Here is a 15,443-nt window from a genome sequence, read left to right as displayed (position 1 = left end):
GTTCAGTATTAAGGCATACGATTTTCTAAAAATTTGTCTCTGCAGTTCATATAGAAAAAAAAAAAATGAAAGGAAATGTCAGCATTAGACCCATGCATTTTTCAAAGCATTACTAAAACTATTACACATTTCTATTTAAAATACTTACACAGATTCATAATAAAGTATGACAGAGTTACTGGAGGTGTTAAAATTTGGTGGTACCATAACTAATTAAACTAGATAAAAGTGACTATAAAAGATGATCAAATTCCATGCAAACATAGATCTTATACAATCTTATTAAATTATTAAACAGACTTTTTCCCCCAACCACCAAATGGGATAACAGCATATTAATAAGTAACAATGAAAAAATTCTATTTACGCAAAGGTCAAAATCCACTTTCATTATTTCTATATTTTATCTATATCATCTCTGATTTAGAAAATGAACATTCCAATGTGGTTTTAAAGCAAATTTTCAATTTTACTATCTCAAGATTTCTCTTAGAACACTTCAATGTTCTTTGACAGTCATTAAAATAAATCAAAGTCTTCAATATTAAACAATATATATGTACAATCTTAAATATTTTATATGCACAAACCAGAATACTGGAGTCATGAGCTGCTCATTTCTTAAGAAAGGGGCCCCTAATGATATTATTTATTTTTAAAAAAGAAAGAAATAGCCCTATTCACAGGGGAGAGGTAACAATAAAAAGTAACAATGAGACACTAAAGAAAAACAAAGAAGCCTTATATTTTCAGTATACAAATCTGATACCACTAAAGACTGAGAAATAGACAATGGGGCATTAAGGAAATATTGATCTGTCAAAGGAACATGGACACAAAATACGTAATGGTTAATCAAATAATACTAACTCATCCATGCTACTATGTGACAGTAAAGAGTGATCAAATCTAAAATATTTCCAAAGTTGTATTTAAATATATTTTTCTCAAGATCTTTAACCAAGAAGTTACAAAAGAGCCTTGTTTCAGGTTTACTATCTCCAAGTAAATAAAAATGAAAATAAATAATAAAATGGGTAATAGTAATAAAGCAAAAAGATGAGAAACAAGTGATAATCACAAAATACATAATCAAACATCAAAAATTAAATTAACTGAAAACGGTGGTAAATTACAAAGAGTTCTTTACACATTTGTATTTTCTACTAAATGTATACCAACATTTACTATTAACTATTAATATATATTCTAAAGTAGAATATTCACCTTCATAAATGAACCCAAGCAAAGCAAAATCTTTTAAAATTACTAGAGCTTTTAATTCCCAACAAAGAACACGCTAAGCAAACTTAATCTGAAGCATAAACAACCAAAAAAAGTAATGGCTATTATGCCTTTTCTATAAAAGACTCAACTCTATTGTCAAAACTAATTATTATCATTTTAAAATTAAATTCAAGACAAACTCTTACCAGCTTACTGAAATGGTATTTACAGTAGCCACAGTATTGGACGTTATCTGCACCATTACCTTCTTCTTCACAAAGTAGTCCTGCAAACTGAGCACTGAAAAAGAAAGCCAAGTATATCAACAAAATTTCAAACCATGGTGTGTGTATATATATCTCTATATATTATATATAGAGATATATATAAAACTTAAAATTCACTTCCAAGCATGTAGGGTTTATAAGAAAACCTTACATCTCCTAAGAGAAAAAGGGAAAATAAAAGGCTTTACTCTAGCTGAGACCAAGAACATTTCATCCCATCCTATGACTGATATATTTTTAAAGTTATATACATGGTTTAAAATAAACTTTTTATCCATCTCTAACAAGGATGAAGATTTATTCACGTTTTATGTCACCAAGCAGACATTAAATTTCTTTTAAGATATCTCCACACCCCAAACTTAACACTTCATTTTACTTTTTCAATCTCTATCACAGGTACAACTGGAAAGGCCAGGCGTCTAAAGGGCTGACATGACATATGATGCAGATTACATACTGTTAGAAGGAAAATGCTTCAAGTCATACCATAGTACAGTAGGTAAGAGAAACGTAAACTGTGTTTTTCTAGTTAAAAACAATGGAAGAAATGGAACTGAAACCTAAAGCTATGATATTCATATTTTTAAAAAACACGAAGTGCTAAAGTTTAGAATCATTATCTTGTCAATTTGACCTCCCACTTTTAACATTCCAAAATTAAAGTACTAGTATGTATCTCATACCCAAAAAAGGTCTTTCATCTTTGGAAATTTAAATACAATATTAAGAGAATTCTTTTTATTTTTTATTGAGGTATAGCTGAATTACAATGTTGTGTTAATTACTGAGGTACTACAGCAAAGTGACTCAGTTATACACATATGTACATTCTTTTCCACTATGGTTTATCACAGGATACTGAATATAGTTCCCTGTGCTATACAGTAAGACCCTGTTGTTTATCCATTCCATATATACCAGCTTGCACCTGCTAATCCCAAACTCCCAATCCATCCCCCTCCCCCTTGGAAACCACCAGTCTATTATCTGTGTCCCTGATTCTGTTTCTGTTTCATTGATAGGTTCATTTGTGTCATGTTTTAGATTCTACATATAAGTGATATCATATGGTATTTGTCTTTTTCTTTTTGAATTACTTTGCTTAGTATGATAATCTCTAGTTGCATCCATGTTGCTACAAATGGCATTCTTTCATTCTTTTTTATGGCTGAGTAGTATTCCACTCTGTGTGTGTGTGTGTGTGTGTGTGTGTGTGTGTATACACCACATCTTCTTTATCCATTCATCTGTCGATGGACATTTAGGGTGTTTCCATGTCTTGGCTATTGTGACTAGTGCTGCTATGAACGTAGGGGTGCATGTATATTTTTGAATTATACAGTTTTGTCTGGATATATTCTCAGGAGTGGGAATGCTGGATCATATGGTAATTCTAGTTTTAGTTTTCTGAGGAACCTCTATACTGTTTTCCACAGTGGCTGTACCAACTTACATTCCCACCAACAGTGTAGGAGGGTTCCCTTTTCTCTACACCCCCTCCAGCATTTGTTATTTGTAGACTTTTTAATGATGGCCATTCTGACTGGTGTGAGGTGGTACCTCACTGTAGTTTTGATTTGCATTTCTCTAATAATTAGTGATTTGAGCATCTTTTCATGTACTTAGTGGCCACCTGTATTTCTTCTTTGAAGAAATGTCTCTTTAGGTCTTCTGTCCATTTTTCAATTAAGAGAATTTAAAAGAAACAAAAATCTTTTCCATGGGACTTCTCTGGTGGTCCAGTGGCTAAGACTCCATGCCACAGGGGGCCCATGCCGCAGGGGGCCCAGGTTCAATCCCTGGTCAGGGATTTACATCCCACACACCACAACTAAAAGATCCCGCATGCCGCAACTAAAGATCCAGCAGGCTGCAATGAAGATCCCGCATACCGCAACTAAGACACAGCGCAGCCAAAAGAATATTAAAATATATATATTTTCCATTCCCCAAAAGTAATCTAAAATGGACTTCATAAATCCACATACTAAAAGCTCAGGAAATAAAGCCTGTTCCTATACTGGCTGATAAATATAGACTGATTTTTAAAATTAATAACTATATGAGTTACACCCAAACTTTTATTTTTTATTTTATTTATACTTTTTTGGCCGCACAGCATGTGGGATCTTAATTCCCCAACCAGGGATCGAATCCGTGCCCCTTGCAGTGGAAGCGTGGAGTCCTAACCACTGGACTACCAGGGAAGTCTCGCCAAACTTTTAGTTTTAATTGTTGTCTATTATGTTGAATGTTTTGTTTTAGGATAATTTGTGCTTTTGAAATTTTATGCTCAAAAAAACCTATAAGTACAAGTTTTAGTATCAATTTACACTGCCTCCAAAAATTTAGTAACACGTGTTAAGAACAATAATAATGTTCACAATTTTTGCCCTGAAATCCGACTCCATGGAACTGTGCCCACTTCATAGTAAATACTCAATACATAATAGCTATTAATTATCATTAGTTACTATTCTAAGGAAATTACATTTATGTTTGTTGAATGCACAAAATGTTCTTTACAGCACCACATATTATAAAACAATTTGGAAACAATGTGTCTCAAATTGGTGAAACATTAAATAAAATACTAACATTTGATAGGATATAATGCAGCCATTTCCATGTTGCTAGTGGACTATATCATCTTACCAAAATTTTTGGTGAAAAAATTATCAAAAAACAATGTTACATTTAAACTGTGATTTTAACAAATTATGCAACAAATAGGTACATGGATAAAAACTGAAAAGAAACATGAACAAAATAAAACTAGAATGTTATTTAAAAAAACATTTAAGTAACTTTTTAAGGAACAGCCACTATAATACTGAGAATCATGGCGATTGCTTTTTTTTCCCCTCTTGAAACACAGTGAAAAAATGCTATCATTCATTAAATCCTTACTAGTATTTCAGGTACTGCACTAAATTTATCTACATCAGCTCTTTTAATCCTAATGACAAATCCAAGGGTAGGTAACCAACAGAAGTATTTTAAACAAAATGTAACTGAATAAGGCACTAGAACCAGGGTCCACCTACTGGACTCTGGTAAATACACTCAATTATTAGAATTATCTTTATTACAGTAAATATAAACATAGACACTATCCTAACAAAATTTACTTTAATAATATTTGGGTACCTAAGTTTTTAACTTACAAGGTATTCCCAATTTCACTTCTGTACAATGACAGAAACATACTTACCATGTCACATGGAAAGCCTGTCGACATCCATGTTTATTACATGTCATGCAAGCACCAGTGGCTGCTTTGCTTTCTCTTCCTTGTTCATCACAAATGTAGCAAGTCTTAGGGTAAAGAAACAAAACAAATTGAAAAGAAAACAAAAACTTTACGAGTGCTTCACACAAATAAGGATTTTATAGTTATCTTCAGAAGTCAAGATCAGGTTTACTATCTAACCTACTCCAAATCATGAATTCATTTTTTTTCTGACTGTAATCTAATTTTTCCAAACATGAAAACATCAATACAGACATAAACGGTCCTAGTACGATTTCACAAGGCAGTGTTTCCTTAGACTCAAAAACCCCACAAGATAAGAAGAATCTTCGCAGGAACTGAGGCCAGGGGGCAGGACACAGCCTACCCCACCTCAGTATTAATATACTCCTTCTCACCAATATTTAACTGATTCCTGTAACAAAGGTGTAAAAAGAGGTTTGCTTTCTTTTCTGCTGGAAGTAAGCATAAATAAAGGAGGTTGATACAGGGAGTTGGGACTTAGAGGTGAAGGACAGTCCTAAATGAGTGCGCAAGGTTTAGGTCATTCCAACTGTCCACAAAATCCCACATGACCTATCATTCAGCCCTGCCAACCTGACAAAACAGGCCTGGGAGGAAGACACTTTAGGAGATCAGAGATGTCCCCAAGAGGTATTGGCCAATGAACACTCCCAGCAACTTTGACATCTATCTGGTCCTTCTCCCAGTTGAAAATAGCTGATAGACCACACCACATATTCATGAAAGACTAAATTATAAAAATGGCAATCTACAAGTGTATAATGAATAAAATTATCAACTGACTGTAAGTTGAGTATACAAAAATTAATGCCTAACTACATATACTCAGATGATACAATTCTAAAAAGAAACCAATTTCTCAACAGTAACAAGGTATAACCTAGCAAACTTCAACAGGACCACATGTATTTTTAAATTTGGAGAAGTTTCCCCCACTATGCACTGTGGTGCCAAATAACACCGTTCAACAATATTGATAAGAACACAGTTTCAAAAAAAGAGTAATATATAGTAAAGTCAGGTAAATGAATTTCAACTCCTCTGCTGAAAGACATGGATTCAGACTGAACTGAATTACAAAAATTATCTTATATCTCTAAAAAGTAAAATCCTTAGTTACAACAAAACTAACCTAGACACACTGAATAAGAGCATCTCTAGAGACCTCCCTGGTGGTCCAGTGGCTGAGAATCTACCTTCCAATGCAGGCGACGTGAGTTCGATCCCTGCTTGGGGAACTAAGATCCCATGTGCCATGGGGCAACGAAGCACACGTGCCACAGCTACTGAGCCTGCACGCTCTACAGCCTGCACCATAACTAGAGAGAAGCCCAAACACCGCCACGAAGAGCCCGCTCGCTGCAACAAAACTAAGCCCACATGCTGCAACTACTGAGCCCATGCACTCTAGAGTCCACGTGCCACGCTAGAGAGAAGCCCACTCACCGCAACAAAAGATCCCACATGCCACAACTTAGACCTGATGCAGCCAAATTAATTCATTAATTAATTAATTTTTAAAAAGAGCATCTCTAACTGTTCAAATTACCAGAAGGCAATATCAAACAATTACAATGGAAACATTTAACATACATCTTTTAGCCTATAAATGATCAATAAAATTTTAAAAAGAAAAGTACAGAGCAGATTGAAACAGTAACTTTTTTTTAATTAATTTATTTTATTTATTTATTTTTAGCTGCATTGGGTCTTCGGTGCTGCGTGAAGATTTTCTCTAGTTGCAGTGAGCGGGGGTTACCCTTCATTGTGGTGCACAGGCTTCTCATTGCAGTTGCTTCTCTTGTTGAGGAGCACAGGCTCTAGGCGCATGGGCTTCAGCAGTTGTGGCACACAGGCTCAGCAGTTGTGGCTCATGGGCTCTAGAGTGCAGGCTCAGCACTTGTGGCACATGGGCTTAGCTGCTCCACGGCATGTGGGATCTTCCCGGACCAGGGCTCGAACCCGTGTCCCCTGCATTGGCAGGCAGACTCCCAACCACTGCACCCCCACAGAAGTCCCGAAACAGTAACATTTTAAATGGCAAAATTCAGGGAAAATATGCAAATAGGCCTCAAAGAATATCTCAGTAACTTCCAACAGAGCTGACAGTGAAAAGACACCATCATTTGACCACTCAATAAAACTAAAATTATGACATATTTTTTTTTTTAAAGAAGTTAGGCCTTCCAGACTTCTGAAATACCAGAGTGAAGAGGTCCACGGATCCTCTCCTCAGTAAATTAACCATTTCATAGGTGAAAAAGAACCATTTAAAGTCTCTGTATAGAATAAGCTACAAGGATATATGGTACAACACAGGGAATATAGCCAATATTTTATAATAACTATAAATGGAGTATAACCTTTAAGAATTATGAGTTACAAAAAAAATGAGTTACTATATTGAAAATCTGTAACTTACATGGTACTGTATATCAATTACACTTCAATAAAGAAAAATAATAAAGTCTCTGAAAATTGTCCTGAAGACATGCAGAAAGCAGAAGATTTTACCCAAGACAATCTACTAAATCTCAATAAGAACAGTGAGAGCCGGTGGCATTTGAGCCATGATCTACCCCCATCACCACCACCACCCCCACATACTGCTTCCTGTGATGGAAGTTCCTTTCTGGGTGGCGCTGTCAAGAAGATGAGGGCTCCCTCTCTCCACAGATCCTAGTCTAAGGCTACAATTTTACCCGAGGAGGGCCAGGTCTCCAGTGACTCTCATACTACTACTCATCCTGGTAGCTCCCATTCATAGCCTCCCACCCTAAAAACAGGCCAAGTTTCCTGGGGCCCTATCATTCCTTCCCCAGCTTGCTAGCAGAATGGAAGTTCCATGCTAGGAGGGATAAGCTGGGCTACTATACCCTTCCCTCCTTCCAGCACCCTGTCAGAGTACACGTGCCTCTTCAGGAGAAGCAAAGTGCTGTCACCATCCCCAGCTCCAGAGCACTAGTGCAGAGGTTCTGTCTCTGCAAGGAGAAGGAAGACTCATTCTCTAGAGGGGCTACTATCTAAAATGTCTAATTTTTAGGGACTTCTCTGGTGGTCCAGTGGTAAAGAAACTGCCTTCCAATGCAGGGGACGTGGGTTCGATCCCTGGTAGAAGAACTAAGACCCCACACGTTGCAGGGCAATTAAGCCCACATGCCACAGCTATTGAGCTCACATGCCTCAACGAGAGAGCCCACGTGCCGCAAACTACAGAGCACACGCATCACTAGATAGAGAGAAAGAAAAAATAAATAAAACCAGCACGCCACAATTAAAGACAAGCCTGCGCGCCGCAACTAGTGAGAAACCTGAGCAGACCACGTGCCTTAATGAAAAAGATCCCACGTGCCTCCACAAAGATCCCGTGTGCCACAACTAAGACCCGACGCAGCCAAAAAAATAAATAAAATAAAATGTCTAATTTTCAACAAAAAATTATAAGACATGCAAAGAAAGAGAAAAGTATGACCCATTCATAAGAAAAAAAAAAAAGCAGGCATCGATAACTGTCTTTGCGGGGAACCAAGATGTTGGACTTAGGAGACCAAAACCAACCAAACAGAAATTCTCGATTTTAAAATTCACTAAAAGGGGGGCTTCCCTGGTGGCGCAGTGGTTGAGAGTCCGCCTGCCGATGCAGGGGACACGGGTTCGCGTCCTGGTCCGGGAAGATCCCACATGCCGCGGAGCGGCTGGGCCCGCGAGCCATGGCCGCTGAGCCTGCGCGTCCGGAGCCTGTGCTCCACAACAGGAGAGGCCACAACAGTGAGAGGCCCGCGTACAGCAAAAAAAAAAAAAAAAAAAAAACCCACACTAAAAGGGCTCAATGGTAGATTTGAGTTGGCAGTAGGGAAAGAATCAACTTTAAAAATAGATCAATAGAGAATTTACAATCTAAGGAACAGATTTTTTAGATTATATTACCTAAAGAACAGTTTCAGAGAAACGTGGTATGCCATTAACTGCATTAACAGATGTGTAATGAGAAAATCAGGAGAGGAAAGAAAAGGATAGAAACTGTACCTGAAGAAATAATGGTCGAAAACTTCCCAAATGTGATGAAAAACAATAACGTACACATCCAAAAAGCTCACCAAACTCCATACAGGATAAATACAAACAGATGGACACTCAAAATGCTGAAAGGCAAAATAAAGAGAAAATCTCGAAAGCGAAATGAGGGAAATGGATCATCAAATACAAGTAAACCTGAGGTTTCATTAGGAATAAAATAGGGGACAGAAAGCAGTGGAATAACATTCAAAATGCTGAAAGAACAAAACTATCAGCCAAGAATCCTATATCCAGAAGAGCTATATTGCAGAAATAATGGCAAAATAACATTCTCAGGCCCAAAAAAACTGAGATACTTTGTTGCTCCAAACCTCACTAACAAGAACTACAAAAAGAAATTCCTTAGGCTAAAATTAAGTGACACTAGACAGTAATTGCAATCCACACAAAAAAACAAAGAGTTCCTCAATAAAGCTGAAATTTTAAAAAATAAATATATAGGGCTTCCCTGGTGGCTCAGTGGTTGAGAGTCCGCCTGCCGATGCAGGGGACACGAGTTCATGCCCCAGTCCGGGAAGATCCCACGTGCCGGGGAGCGGCTGGGCCCGTGAGCCATGGCCACTGAGCCTGCACATCCAGAGCCTGTGCTCCGCAACGGGAGAGGCCACAACAGTGAGAGGCCCGCGTACCGCAAAAAAAAATAAGTAAATAAATAAATATATAGACCAATTAAAAAACAAAGAGTTCTGACAAAGGTAATTACATACGAAATGATAAAAGATAGTATGATGAGATATTTCTTTCTCATTCTCTTAATTTAAAAAACAATCACATAAAACAATGTCCATAAATTGTATTGTTGGGACTATAACATATAGAAATGTAATATATGTGACAATGACGACACAATGAAAGAGAGTGGGAATAAGTTATTTTGGAGTAAGGAAATAACACGAGATGGTAACTGGAACCCATAGGAAGAAATGAAGAGAAATAAAAATGGTAAACAGGAAAACACACACTCTATAAATATATCTGTGGTCTTCATCTCTTAGCTTCTTTAAAAAAATGTAAGATTATATAAAGCAATAATTTTAACTACTTTGGGGCTTGTAGTATATATAGAGACATGATATCTATAATACTAATAGCACAAAGGTGGAGAGGAAAGAAATAAAATGAATGCTATAAATTTTTTATATCTTACTGGAGTTAAGTAGATTCTGGTAAGTTAAGATGAATATTGTAAGCCCTAGAGCAACCACTAAGAATATAACCGAAGAAAATATAATTTAAAAATCATGAAAGGAATGAAAACGGTACACCAGAAAACATCCACTTATAAACATTAAAGAAGGTAGTGTACAAAGAGAAAAAACAAAGTAGTCACAAGACAAAGAAAACAAATTAAGGGACTTCCCTGGTGGCGCAGTGGTTGAGAATCTGACTGCCAATGCAGAGGACACAGGTTCAATCCCTGGTCTGGGAAGATCCCACATGTCACAGAGCAACTAAGCCTGTGCGCCACAACTACTGAGCCTGCACTCTAAAGCCCGTGAGCCACAACTACTGAAGCTCATGCACCTATAGCCTGCGCTCTGCAACGAGAAGCCACTGCAATGAGAAACTCACACACCATAACAAACAGTAGCCCCTACTGGCCTCAACTATAGAAAGCCCACAGACAACAACGAAGACCCAGCACAGCCAAAAAAACAAAACATTGCTGTTAATAAAAAAAAAGTAAAAAAGAAAACAAAGTAAAACGGCAGATGTAAACCCAACCACATTAATAGCACTGAATATGAAAATAATCCAATCAAAAGGCAGAGACTGATTAACTGAATTAAAAAAAAAAGTTCCAGGCTTCCCTGGTGGCACAGTGGTTGAGAGTCCGCCTGCCGATGCAGGGGACACGGGTTCGTGCCCCGGTCCGGGAAGATCCCACATGCCGCGGAGTGGCTGGGCCCGTGAGCCATGGCTGCTGAGCCTGCTCGTCTGGAGCCTGTGCTCCGCAACGGGAGAGCCCACAACAGTGAGAGGCCCGCATACCGCAAAAAAAAAAAAAAAAAAGTTCCATATGCCATCTATAGGATGCATACTTTAGATCTGAAGACACAAGTAAGTTAAAAGTAAAACGATGAAAAAAGATATACCATGCAAAAGGCAAGCAAACACAAGGCAATGCATACTTTAGATTTGAAGACACAAGTAAGTTCAAAGTAAAAGGATGAAAATAGATATACCATGCAAAAGGCAAGCAAATACAAGTGGTTTATTATCAGACAAAAAAATAGACGGTTGAGGGACTCCCCTGGTGGCGCAGGGGTTAAGAATCTGCCTGTCAATGCAGGGGACACCGGTTCGATCTATGGTCCAGGAAGACCCCACATGCTATGGAGCAACTAAGCCCATGTCCACTACTATAAATAAATAAATTTATTTTAAAAAAAAGAAAAATAGACTGTTGAGAGAGATTTTATAATAATAAAACAGATATAACAATTATAAGCATATATACATGCAACCAACAAGAGCTTCCAAGACACATGAATCAAAGGAGGAAAAAAGTGATTTGCAAATTTTAAATTTCGCAATTAAATAGCTATTGGATCGAGAAGAAAAATTATAAACTAACTTGAGGATTATTTAGAAAATGATCCCAAACAACAAAATCGCATCTAAATAAAATGTCAAGTATGTGAATAAAGCTATACTCAGAGGCAAACTTATAGCCTGAAAACTTTCATTTTAAGGGGGGAAAAAGTCATAGTTTGACCTAATATTTTGAATAAAAGAAACAGTGTTCATATCAAAAGGATTCAGGGGCCAAATTCCACCTCTACCTAAAAAGTAGAGAGCTGAAAGAACATGACTCTAAACCTATCAAGAAAAAGCCATTTAATCTATAAAACCCACAACTTTTCTTGAAACTATGAAAGATTTGCACCTGCAAAGGCAACCAAATAGTTTGAAATCCAAGGGCAGACACACTCTCCTTCAGCTGCCTAAAAACCACAAGACACTCAGACTATCCACTAACGACAGAGCAAGGGAAGAAAATGTGGAGGAAGACATGCAGATAAGAAACCAGCTAAAATTTTAACAAATTGCTCAAGGCTGATTGTGGGCTACTGCAGTAGTACAGAACCACTGGAACCACAGACAGGAGTTCACACTCACTCACAGGCTCTACTCCATGAAGATTTACAAGGAGCTCTTGGGGAAGACTGGAAGGAGACAAAACAACCAGAAAGAATCTCCCTTGGTGGTGCAGGCATGAAGGAGAGGATCAGGTGCCACTGAGGCAAAGATATGAAATCCCATCTCTTGCCCAGACACTACTCTCAAAAGCCTTGAGCGTCTGGGGGATTGGCAGCAAATCCTGTCACACCCAGGGCATAAGTAAAGACCCATGATGGCTAGGAGGACAAAGGGGAAAATCTTTTTCCCCTAAACAAGGGGCAGGAAAAATTCCTGACCCCAGGATCTGTTATCGGAGATCTTCTAACACTTGGGGAGAGACAGGAAGCTGTCTCCCTCCCAAGTCCTTCCACAGATGTAAAGTCTGCCAAAGGCAGGAGGCAATGAATTGGTGAAACCCTGAGGCCCAGATATACAGAGCCCACCAAGGACTGAGGCTGGACCAAAACCACCAAGAAATCAAAAGCCCAAAACATCAAATAATAAACGACAGCAGTCTAGCACTAACAGGTGGGACAAAAGTGTGGTAAAAGGAAGAGCACAGAAAGAAACCAACCTCTGTGGCACCAAATCACCCAATATTCCAGCCCTCAACCTAAACATAAGGTATCATTAGAGGAGGATGAAGGGGCAGGGCCACCCCAATGGACTCAGAAAACAGATCATCAAGCCACAGAGAGAGGTCACACAATGTTACTTCCACCGCACTTTATTAGCCAAAACAAGTTACAGAGCAGCCTAGATACAAGAGATGAGGCATTTACTTTTGGTACGAATGTAAACTGGTGCAGCCACTATGGAAGACAGTATGGAGGTTCCTTAAAAAACTAAAAATAGAGTTAACATATGATCCAGCAATCCCACTCCTGGGCATATATCCAGAGAAAACTATAACTCAAAAAGACACATGCACCCCACTGTTCGTATTTACAATAGCCAAGCAGCACTATTTACAATAGCCAAGACATGGAAGCAACATAAATGTCCACCATCGACATATAAATGGATAAAGAACATGTGACACACACACACCCCACGTGGGGGATAAATTTGGAATTGGGGATTAACATATACACACTACTATATATAAAATAGGTAAACAACAAGGACCTACTGTATAGCACAGGGAACTATATTCAATATCTTGTAATAACCTATAACAGAGAAGAATCTGAAAAAGCATATATATGTATGTATGTGTATACAGACATAGATATAACTGAATCACTTTACTATACACCTGAAACCAACACAACTTTGTAAATCAACTATACGTCAAGAAAAAAAAATTCTTAATAGCTTTCCACATCTATTCCTTTAGAAAAAAGATAAAGGGAAGTTGGGCTAGCAATTTCTAAGTTTTCCTCTACCATTATCCTCTTATAGTTCAATGACACCATGTTTTATAGTATTTTTGGTTTGTTTGGTTGGTCTGTTATGATCCTTCCTATACTTATAAACACTCATTCCTTCATGGCCATTCAGTAAATAAAAGCTATTCAAAAGGATAAATCCAGGATATACCCATCATCTGCCAACTACTTTCTATGGAAATTGCAGCTTTCTAAACTAAATGCTTCCTTGACTCTAAAGAACACAAGACCACCCAAAAAAGTTCCCAAATATCTATGTTGCCCCAATCTTCCCATTTCTTAAAAATTATTGAAACGTAATTAAAGGTAACATATGCCACTCAAATTTATTAACAAAATGTATATGTTAGTGAAATAAGGAATTGATACAAGAAAATATGAGAGGTCAAAAAATAAAAACAAGAATCTGATGACAAATGGTACAGAAACTGGCCACTATATATATAATGATGTGGAAATTTTAACAAAATAAGTCAACACAGTGAGTTCTCTGCAACTGGATATACTATACAAATAGTCTAGAAATTTTCCTTTTTTTCTTCTAAATCTTACAGTGTTCCAGCCACACAGGATTTATTATTCTCTGAACTGCCTAGCACCTCCCCTTTGTACCTATTACCCTAATTTATGCTACTTTCTCTGTCTAGAATTATTATTTGATTCTTTCTTCCACAGGTCAAATTTCTTATTATCATGCACAGCCGTTATATAATATCTTTGTGTGCCTTATTCAATTCCTTAGACAAAAATAATCCCTCCTTTCATTATGTTCCATAATACTCTATTCAGATTTTTTATTATTTATAATTTCTTATTATTTTCATACATCGTAGTTATATATTTACTTGACTGTCTAAGTGTCACATGGAGATAAACCCTGTATTTTATGAAACTCTGAACTCTTAGCGTCTAGCACAATGCAAAGCAGGTCCATTTTAAGTGCCCAATACATTTATTAATAATCTCCACATTATCCTTTACTACCACTCATTAAGGACTGATGTATTCCAGGGGAGCTCCCTGGCAGTCCAGTGGTTAGGACTTGGCGTTTTCACTGCCATGGTCCAGGTTCAATCCCTGGTCAGGGAACGCCCCCACACGTCCCCCAAAGAGAAAAAAAAGATTGATGTCTTCCAAAATGCAACAATCCATTTTCCCATTGTTCCTATCATTTCAGAATTCCATGTCCCCTATTAACCATACTGAATATTCACGAACAGAATATTATTCTTTTTAAGGTTAACTATACAGACCAACAACCATAAGAATCCAAGAAACATATAAGGAAAAAATTTGACAGAGAGATACACCATGCTTCTGGAAGGGGAGATGCAATATTCCAAGAAGATCAATTTTTCCCCAAAATAGTATTTCACTGTAGCACCAGTAAAATTAAAATTGTATTGTTACTCTTAAGGTTCATCTAAAAAAAGAAATACATGACAATATTTGTTCTACCATGTACCAAGATGTATTTAAAGCCATAATAATTTAAAACAGTGTGGTAGTAGACTAAGAATAGAAAGACACATCAATGGAACAGAAAAAATGTCAAGAATAGCCAAGAATTTAATAATGATTCAAACAGTATTTCAAATCACTGTGCAAAACATAGATTATTCAATAATAGTGTTGAAAAGGTTGACTAAACCACATGGGAGGGGAAAAATTACACACACATCTCACCATATTCTAAAATTAACTCTAAGTGGATAGAAGATTTATACCTAAATTAATTCATTCTGCCTCTATACTCCCTCCCTTACTTCTTGAGTACTTTAGTCTTAAAGCCATGAGGTGGGGCCAAGCATGCTAGCATCTATCCTGGGAAGGAAGGGGCAGGCCAACTCAACTATCAGAGCCCCAGTAGTGTTGGCGCTCATGAGAGTGTTGGGGGCTGGGGTGGAGGTAGTGTCCAAGTGAGTTGTAAGAACCTGAGCAAAGTGAGCAAAGTGAGGGGAGAAGGGGTAGTTCTGGACTGAAGCTGGGTGTCAAACCCCCAAAATGGTTTTAAAAAATAAAGACAGACATGCAGGGAAGCAGCAGCAACCCAGA

At 37.5% G+C, this 15,443-nt stretch overlaps 1 protein-coding gene across 17 annotated transcripts in view; it reads right to left on the bottom strand.

Moving 5' to 3' along the window:
* MLLT10 (MLLT10 histone lysine methyltransferase DOT1L cofactor) overlaps positions 1-15,443 on the bottom strand; it is a 249,150-nt gene that overhangs the window by 139,414 nt on the left and 94,293 nt on the right. For all 17 annotated transcript variants that reach the window (XR_012330414.1, XR_004525403.2, XR_004525404.2 and 14 more), the window contains 2 exons: positions 4,732-4,835; positions 1,434-1,527 (listed from right to left, as the gene is read on the bottom strand). Coding sequence is in view for 14 of the 17 variants with exons in the window: in XM_073801642.1 (XP_073657743.1) it covers positions 1,434-1,527; positions 4,732-4,835 (198 nt within the window). In the remaining 3 variants the exon portion in view is untranslated. The remainder of the gene's footprint in view (positions 1-1,433; positions 1,528-4,731; positions 4,836-15,443) is intronic.

This window comes from Tursiops truncatus, chromosome 2 (genome assembly GCF_011762595.2).
Source record: "Tursiops truncatus isolate mTurTru1 chromosome 2, mTurTru1.mat.Y, whole genome shotgun sequence".
NCBI lineage: Eukaryota > Metazoa > Chordata > Mammalia > Artiodactyla > Delphinidae > Tursiops > Tursiops truncatus.
Note: the sequence above shows the minus strand (reverse complement) of the source record. Positions and strands in the feature narration are given on the sequence as shown.